At 42.4% G+C, this 9,671-nt stretch overlaps 1 protein-coding gene across 1 annotated transcript in view; it reads right to left on the bottom strand.

Annotated features, from left to right (window-relative positions):
- LOC123976515 (receptor tyrosine-protein kinase erbB-4-like) overlaps positions 1-9,671 on the bottom strand; it is a gene marked incomplete at its 5' end in the record, with an annotated part of 114,036 nt that overhangs the window by 58,436 nt on the left and 45,929 nt on the right. Inside the window, 2 exons of the mRNA XM_046058759.1 lie at positions 2,392-2,436; positions 8,212-8,366. Of these exons, the coding sequence (XP_045914715.1) occupies positions 2,392-2,436; positions 8,212-8,366 (200 nt within the window). The remainder of the gene's footprint in view (positions 1-2,391; positions 2,437-8,211; positions 8,367-9,671) is intronic.

The raw sequence follows: 9,671 nt of genomic DNA, 5'->3' as shown, positions 1-9,671 counted from the left end.
AAAGCCTGGAGTTTGCCCCGGGGAATATTAGGGCTATCCTGCACCCTCGTTCAGGATACATCCCTAAAGTGCCTTCTTGTGCGGCAGGGTCCACAGTGGTGCAGGCATTTCATCCTCCACCTCATGTGACGGCGGAGGACGGGAGACTTCATCTGCTCTGCCCTGTCAGAGCACTGAGTATTTACACTCTGAGGTCCTCCCGTTGGAGGAAGGCTGACCAGCTGCTAGTGTGTTTTGGGTCTCCCAGGGCCGGGCTCCCTGCATCCAAACATACTATTAGCAACTGGATTGTTCAGACTATTTCCCTGGCCTATCAGGTGCGCGGTTTGCCTTCACCTGTGGCTGTGAGGGCTCATTCTACCAGAGGCATGGCGGCCTCTCAAGCCCTCCTTTCCGGGGCCTCTTTGCAGGATGTTTGTTTAGCGGCTGGCTGGGCCACTCCGCACACATTCATTCGGTTTTACAGTCTTGACCTTCCTTCGGCACCTGGCACTCGTGCGCTCTCCTCTTAGTCGTGCCACTTTATTGCACACAGGGGCAGGCGGGGTTTTCGGCACGGTTTTCGGCACGGTTTAGTGGGTATCTCGTTCCCATAGTGTCGTAACCAACGCAGTTCGAGTTCCCTCGAAGGGGAACGTCTCGGGTTACGTATGTAACCCTGGTTCCCCGAGAAGGAGAACGAGAGACTGCGTCGGCCCGCCGCACCTCTCTCCCCGCCTGAAGCGCCTGCTTCATAGTTTAAGCTAATGATGAGTGTGTACAGGTGTGCTTTATACTCCTCCGGTTATTCCGTCACACCTTACCGTTCTAGCAACAAGCCAATAGGATTGGAGTGATTTCATTCACGTTCAGACCTGCTTCGCCTAGAGGCGTTCCCATAGTGTCGTAACCGACGCAGTGTCTCGTTCCCCTTCTCGGGGAACCAGGGTTACATACGTAACCCGAGACGTTTGTCAACCCTGAGTTAGCCACAGGGGCCTGTACCACGAAGCGAGTTCAACATACCCAGGATATCTTTCAGTTATCTGGCTTAACTAACCCCAACAATCGCAGACGAGATAAGCGGTACCACGAAAGCTGGTTATCAACTCGGTAACTCAACCCAGGGTTTCCCAATCCAGCCGTGAGCGCGCTCACATAAAAGAGGCGGTGCTAGCAGCAGATGACCAATCACAGACACGAACAAGTCCACTGGCATCAGTGTCATATTTTACAAAGGAGCAAACTGTAGGCTAACACTACAGAAATATGACACAGGCCTTTAAAGAGCACAGCTGCAGCTGACACATGCAGGGAGACGCCGATTCACCTCACTTCAAAAAACTTCTCGTCACTTCAAAAATTAGATTAATTTATTCAACACACTCAAAAGTGTCCTATACATACATACACTAACCTAAAATAGGCTAGATAGCCTACGTTCACATCCAAATTTAGTATTTCAATATCCCTACTAAACTTTTCATAATATTCAGCCTCACATGAGAGAAATAAAACCCATTTATTTTAATAGCTGCGACAGGCTGTGTGAAACGGACTGGGAGCAAATAAAAAATAGGCTATTAAACACGTTTCAAAGCAGTAAGTAGGCTTAGCCTACTGTAAAATCATGTAGGCAACAATAGCCTTGGGTTTTTAATTAGTCTCTGTAGGATGATTTCGCTATAGCCTACAAGAGTTTCTCCGTATCACTGCAGCAAACATAAAGCAGCCTATAAAACAGTCTATGGGATTTCCTACAGATGGTGAAGTCATTTTCCAAGAGAGCTGATTGGTCAGTATGCGGCGTTTTCATAGAGTTGATCTCTTATGTGGAACATAACCTGCTCCGGAGCAGGTTAGCCATTCAGCATAAGTTACCATGGCGATCTACCCCAGTAAGAAGTGAACCACCTTCGTTGTACTGAAAACCCAGGGTTAACCCTGAAGTTACCTGGATAAGCTCAAATCCTGCTTCGTGGTACAGGCCCCAGCTGTTTCCTCCTTTTCCTTTATTGTAAGCTAAGGTAAGCTCATTGTCTCCTGACTCCAGCTTCATATAGACAGATATGGTATTAATCTCTAGCACTGATTCAACTCCACTACAACCGCTACTCCCACTGACAATAATTATGAGGACATTTTTAATAATTAATGAATAATGCTTGTTGATTGATGTGATTCACACAGGTTCCACTGACACATACTAAATACTTACAATGGCACAAAGCATATCACAAGATTCAGAAAAAGTTTAGAACAGAACAAAAGATTCGTAAGTCAAACATCAATTATAAAACAAAACTGCCTGCACTCTTGTAATGAGTATTTTGAAAAACTTTAATGAGTAGTGGCAGGATCTGATGGTGGTCTCCCAATCCCACATTACAAATGTACCCAGAGATCCCTTACCTGTCCATCATCCCAACACAATCTTGGAGTCTTGGCCCGACGCACCTGCAGGGCAGACCAACCAGAGAGATCATCCATTAACTCAGGGACAGCTTATGAGCAAACCTCATGTTGTCTTTCTTTCACGTCAATCAGCTGTCACTGGGCAGGGACCTGTGAAAATTGAATCAAGAGCATGGCTGACCGCTAGTCAGTGTGACAGGAAGAAGCGCTTTGGGTGGGAAAGCATTGTTCTTGTTTGTTTCACGTGTTTCTTGAACAGTGTTTTGGACTGAGAAAACATTTCGGCATCATCTGCTTCTCAGAGCATTTTCTACTTTTTCTTTCTTCAAAGTGGTGTTCAACCTTTGACGAAACTAAAAGAAAACTAAGGTACCCTATCAATATCAAAAATAGATATCATCTATAGAAGACAGAAAACCTAGAAACAAGTTACAGTAAGGCTATTTATTTCTCCATTGAGTGTTTGTCCCTTACTTCAAACACAGAAATAAGGTTGAGAAATGCTTGCAGTGTCAGGTCAGTGCAGGTGGTGTGGAGATAATTATATTCTGGGATGACAGGGTTTACTGTTGAGCCTTCTAGGGGTCTTATCGGCCTAATAAATCCCCATCACAGCTGCTTTATTTTAACATCCAAGCCAGGCTTTTTGCATAAATATAGCAGCAAAAGAAATACTTCTATTAGACTCTACATAATGTAGCATAGCAAGTGCTATATATCTTTTCTACTATAATACTTGTACTTCTACTAGACGTGTACTGCCACATGCCTTGACAAAATTTCAAATTTTTTCTAACCCCTAAAACTGCTATACTCAGTGTTTATTATTATTTTTTAAAAGATCACATGTGAAAAGAGTCGTACTAGTGAATCTAAGATGTTTAAGTAGGGGAATGGATAATTTCCCATATCATGGGGGTGGCAGAGTGTTCCATTTTTGAGTTGTGTTCTTTTCTTTGCTAGTTATACTTTGTTGTTATGATTATTTGATTGATTTAACCTTAGTTTATATTAGGTAGCATTGGCTTAACATTTGTTGTAGTTATTGTGGTTTGTTAATATAATGTGTTTGTCTACCCCCCTTTGTGTCAGAATGGCCTGATCAGCCACTATATGTTTCCCCCATGTCTCAGTCTTGTTAGGTCTGTTTAGTTAGTCTAGGTCTGTTCTGTTCAGCTTATGTTACGGTTATGTTACCTGAGTTAAGTTCTGTTTAGTTGACCTCTTTTATGGGCCCAGAATTTTCTATTTTGTTTCGTAAATGAGTTTTTATTGTGCTTTGTAAATAAAAATATATATTTTTTGGAAACTTACTTTCTGACTCCTCATGCCTGACAGCTTGGTCCCTCACACCACAGATAAATATCACCTGGCTCTGCAAATCCCCTCAGCTCTATGGAGCTATCTAGAGACTTCAAGACAATTTTTCAAACCTGCAACTTTACCGTTTTGGTTCACACTCTGTTTGGCTGTAGCAAACCTGACAAAATCAGTTATTGCAGGTTTAACGAGTACTGCGGTCCATGTAATATTCTGTAAATATTAATTTTCTGATAAATAGTCAGTGTGAATAAAGGTGTAATCTATTATGTACTTCACTATTTTGAAAAAGAAGAAAATCTATTTTAATTTGTCTTTGATTCAGGGACTTTGCTCTTTGATTCAGCATCTTTAACAGAATCACATTTAGCGTCTTTCCAAATACACTTATATCTTTTTTTCTTATTATCTCAACAATCAAAGCCATTGGAGTGCTGATAACATTGAGAAGTGGCGTTTTTAGCATTGGGTAAGCACAAAGTGATATGAGCAGACTCATAGTTGCTCATTAATTCTTGCTCCTTGAGTGGAGGACTTTGAACAGCAGGATAGACACAAGAGAACGTTTTTTGAATGCTTCTTTGTGTGTGTGCGCGCATGCGTGTGTGTGCATGCTGCACAAGCACACAAGACAACAAATTACATAGCAAATTAGGAGAGCAGGCTAACTTCGGAATTAAATAGGTGACAACTGTGGCTGCTCCAAAGTTGCTTCGTTGTCAATTAAATGGTGCACCAAAGAGCTAATTAGAGAGCAATCAGTGTCTGTATCTAGTGTTGTGTTTGAGTGTGTGTGCATATAGTTTCCTTCCTACAGCACTAGCAAATAAAGGACTGACAATAAACATCACGAGCAAGGCACATATTCTTGCGGCACATAGTGGTACCTTTTGATAATAGTCACATCTTTCTATCAGTATTTGTTACTTTCAAAGTCTGATACTGTGAGGCCTCCACAAGACAAAATCGGGACAACTATGCCTCTTATTACTATTTGGGGGAAACTGTTTTGGAAGTAAGTTTCTCATAAAACTTCGGTGGATTTAAACAGGAAGTATAATGCATGCCGTGGGCTACTATGTAAGTCTGTTTTATTGAACCTATATTTGTTTACATTTTGGCAAATTGACACTGTTCCTGTTTGCAATTTACCCATGGATGTACAGACAACTATCACTGGATTACACTGACACGGTAGCTCCGCTTTAATCTTCAGAAGAACCTTCTATTCATTCAACTTACACTGTAAATTTCCAGCTAAACTGAGGCTTTTTGAAGACCCTTTTCTCTCTCTCTCTCACCTGTCATTCACCAGTCTTGAGTTTTGCGTGCATGCCATGCTGCCTACAAGTTTTATTCTTTTTACATGTTTATTTACAGCATTAAACATTGAAATGTATATTGTAATAGGCTGTATATTAACTTATTCGGAGAAAACTGGTAGTACTATGTAAAATCAGACGTTGAGCATCCCCATATCGCCAAAATATCATGATCCTTGTTTCTCTGCGAAGCTTCGACTGTGAGATTGACAGTCGAATCAGGCTCCGCCCATCGAATCTTCAACTATTGGGGGTCAGTCGTACTTCTAAGCAGATTTATGGATATATATTCGTGATGGACATCAGAGATAATGATGGAAGGTGTGTAGAATGTGGAAGTCACACTGAATCTAAATCTACCATCGTTTGTGTTCAGATTTGACAGAATTACGACTCGGAAAAGAAGAAATGCAACGCAAATTGCAGGAATTGGGTTAAAGTACCTTAATTACCCCCATGAGCTGTGTCACAGCCACTGCTGCTGTATCAGCTGCTGATCCTGTTGATAAGGAAGCCAGATGAGCGGGCCAAACAATTAACTTATTATTCTGTTGTTTTTAGAACACCTGTATGCCACCATTTGAACATCTTCACGGTAGAGTAATGAGGCTTCTGGTTTAATCGTCTTTAAGCAACACAGTAACTCCTTAAAAACTGCAACGGTGCTGTGCTATTCCTGACCCTGACCTTTGATCTCACAGCGCCATATTTCCAGCCTCAAGTTCTGTCTTGATGTTAATCCAGAGCACCCTGTGGCTGACGGGCAGGATGAGATGACGGGATGATGATGATGGAGGTATTGTCTTGAAAACTACAGATTAGTGTTCACAGCCAGGGACGGGCGTGTGTGTATCTGTGTGAGTGAAAGATGTTATGGAAAGAATTGTAGCACATATCTTTTATAGCGAATTCCTCTCCTTTACCCCCACCTACTTTTTAAAAACTCCTTCATTAAAGCGCTTTTCAACACCTACAGGGCAGCCGCAGTGAAATAAAATGACCTCCTGCTATGTGAGGGACAGCATGTTAAGTCCCTCTCCACCTCCAGCCCCGTTGCTAGGCTTCCGCTCTCCATCTTTGTTTGCCGAGACCACTGGCAAGCTCTACCTCACCCCCTCACCCACCCATCCACCAGCAGTCAGCTGCTTGTTTGATAGTATGTCCCAGTTTTAGTGAAAAAGTAAAAGGCCAAAGCTAATGTTCAAAGTCACACTGACTTCAAAAAGCTTGAGAGGATGAGGAAAACTAAAACTAAAAATTTTCTTTGTATTCACAGCCTCCATGCTTTTGAAGACTTGTTCCACTTTGGAGTCTGCATTAAAGTGTGTTTGTGTGGGGAGAGACAGCAGGCTGGTGGTCTAAGCTGTGGGTTTATTAACATGTTTGTTTTCTGAAACCCTGTGCGCTGCACTTCTGCATTCAGAAATCCAGGTAACTTTGTACATTAGTCTGTCAAGCACGGAAAGAATAGTTCAACATGGTAGCTGATTTCCTTCACTTTGTTTGCCATGCCACAGAGCGAGGAACTATGTCCTGTAGTTACAGTAACATTCCATAATGAGACAAATCTGGTCATGCTGTTTTTATAATAATTTTACGCCAATTTAAGGATGACCTTTTGCTCCAACAGATGATTTGTGACCAAGGTTATAATCATTAACAAAGACGAACGAAATAACGAAAACTAGATGTGAAAAAACATTGTCGTTAACTGAAATAAAAATAAAAATGAGGCTTTACAAAAAAACGATAACTAACTAAAACTGTGTAGTTTTGCAAAACTAACTAAAGCTAACTAAAATGAAAGAGTAAATGTCCTTAGTTTTTGTTTATTTATTTATTTTTTAATAGGTCCTAAATAAGCCTACACTTCGAGTGGATATGAAGCCAGGGGAACTGACATTGCGGGGCAGTTATTATGGCCCGATCAGCAGTGGTGCTCGCAGTGTTGAGCCGATCACCTGTTCGTGAGCCGCAGTGTGTTATGCTTTTGTTCCCGCGTGAAGAGCTGGCACGCTGCATGTCTGTCAAGAGAGCCCGGGGGTCAGGGCGGCGTCTGGCCGCAGCGTAGCAGGTGCCGACCGCTGTTACGAGGAGACCTCCATGCAAGGGAGGGTGTGTGTTTTATGGGCTCATTGATATCTCAGCCAACCTGGCTCTGGCTTCACATTGTTTTAATACCTCTTTTTTGATTAATGAAAGTTTAGATTTTAACTGTTTTCCAGTCATACTTGCCTTCAGGGTGCTAGGGACCTGTTGTTTGTGGCTCCAAGGGGGGCCTCCACTATCTTCCAATTTCTTAGCTGTCCATCAATTGTATTTCACCTCCATTTATTGTATTTCACCTCTTTAACCAAGAATGATAGAGCTATAGACTGATATAATGAATTTCTTGGGACCACTGTAGGATTAGGGTAGTTAGCTCTGTATGTAGGTTAGAAATTATACTGTAGATTGCATGTGCTTCATTTATTTGCAGTATTTATTAAGACAATGTGTCATTACTTCAAATATATATATATATATATATATATCTCTGCTTAGTGTATATATATATATGTATATGCTTAGTGTTTGGGCCCCTATGTACAAGCTTCAGATAGCTTGAAAAAGGGTGTCCCTTTTCACAAATATTTCTGATTGTACTATAACTATAATAACCTTGTTTGTGACTTCCTGTGATCACATTAGATTGTATAGAACCACTTCTTAATGTAACCTTTGCTCCCAGGTACTTCTTCCACTACTTCACTTGCAAACTTTCCTCACTGTCTTCCCTATGCCCCCCCCCCCCCTAATATCTCCCCTCTAGCCACTGTTTCTTTGCAACATCCCGTCATTCATAGTTCATCAGCACTGGACTGCATATGGCCTTAAGGGTCAATATATTCTGCCTCTGACCAGAGGACCCCCAAGAAACCAGCTACAGGTCAAGGGAATCTAGTGGCTGCAAAAGTAAGTCATTTTCTCGCCTTCTCTCTTTCTTCCTCACTCTCCTTGGCAGGGAGTTGCTGCATGTCCAATGCAGCTTGTCTTCATGATGCTTTTAACAGCATAAAAGCACCTGAGCCAGAGGACACACACCAAAGTACGAAGGCGAGAAAAAACTTGCAAAAAAAAAAAGCATAATTTTTTATACATAGACACACATCTTTATGTGTCATCCCTCTCTTACCCCTGGGTGCAGTTGGCATGGCAGGGATGGCATTCGTTGTTGGCCTTGGCGTACTTGAAGATGAAACTGTTGGCGCCCTGCAACCCATCGGGGCACTTCTCCACGCAGTTGGGTCCATCTTTGAAGTGGAGGCATTTTACACATTGGTCAGGGCCCTGAGAGGAGAGCAGAACAAGGAGGAGGGAGATGAGAGGATGGGTCAAGAGGAGACGGTGGACAAGGCATGGATAAAGAAAAAGAGGCAGAGGGCGCAGTAAAGTGATTAGCAAGATGGAAAGGGTGGGGAGGGGGCAGGAACAGAGAGAACGTAAGACATGTAAGACAAAATGATGGGCAAACAGGTGAAGAAAACCAGTAGGAAAAATAAAGTTAGGGAAAATGGAACGGGATTAAACAAGAGCAAGGAATGGAGATATAGAAAAATGTATTAGGAGATGGTGAATGGAACTTATCAAATTCAAACCTGGCGAATCATGTCAATTTGCTCCCTTCCCACCACTGCTAATGTAGTTGGCGAGGCTCACATCAATTCCATTCCTGTGATTTATAATGTGTTGAGCAGAATTGCCATGTGTGTATTCTGCCGCACCCATGTTAAAATTGACTAAATGCATAAGGAATCATATCAGTAAGGAGCATCAAATTTGATGGAGGAGCTGACAGGTGGTAACTGAGCACGCTCAGCTGCAACAGGATCATGAATAAGTATGATGTACGATAGCGGTGTGTGTTTGTACATGTGTATGAAAGTAGGAAGAGCATAAATGACAGTAACTCATGTGTGTGCTTATGCTAGTGTGTGTGTGTGTGTGTGTGTCTGGAGCGATGAAGGCGCTGACTAATGTCTGAACTTGTGAGCACACGTGTATGCAAGAGTTGTTGTCAAGGCGCCCTGTTGTATTCTAGGGGCTTGGGGTTTTGGCGCCGCACTCTGTTGCTAATGACGACCACAGTGACCTGATGGGCAGCTTCTCACAGGTCGACACATTCAGACACACGCTATCAATAAACATTATTCTCACTTTGCATGCTCGTGTGTATGCATGCGTGCGAGTGCAGACGCATATAGATGTCTGAATGCATTCAAGTGTGCTTGCGTATGTGTGTGTATTTGTGTGTGAGAGCGCCTGTGGATGATTGACTCTGGTGTTATTTACTACTCAACTGTGACCAGCATCTCAAAGTCAGAAGCCCCTGTGCATCCTTGAGGAGTCTCTCTCTCTCTCTCCATCTCTTATTCTCTCTCTCCCTCCCTTTCACTGTCTCCAGGGCCAGCCATAAAAGGTTACTCACACAACGTCTAAATTCCACAAAATAAGTCTTGCGGCACATTAGATAAAGCTTTCTGTAACACTTATGTATTAATTCTATCTTAAAATAATAGCTTCAAAATCATTTTGACAGTACACTGACTTAATAGAGTGAATGGCGCCTCTGTCATTACCGCTCCGGGCTCCCTG

This window comes from Micropterus dolomieu, linkage group LG01 (assembly GCF_021292245.1).
Source record: "Micropterus dolomieu isolate WLL.071019.BEF.003 ecotype Adirondacks linkage group LG01, ASM2129224v1, whole genome shotgun sequence".
NCBI classification, from domain to species: domain Eukaryota; kingdom Metazoa; phylum Chordata; class Actinopteri; order Centrarchiformes; family Centrarchidae; genus Micropterus; species Micropterus dolomieu.
This window is presented reverse-complemented; position numbering and strand designations above follow the sequence as displayed.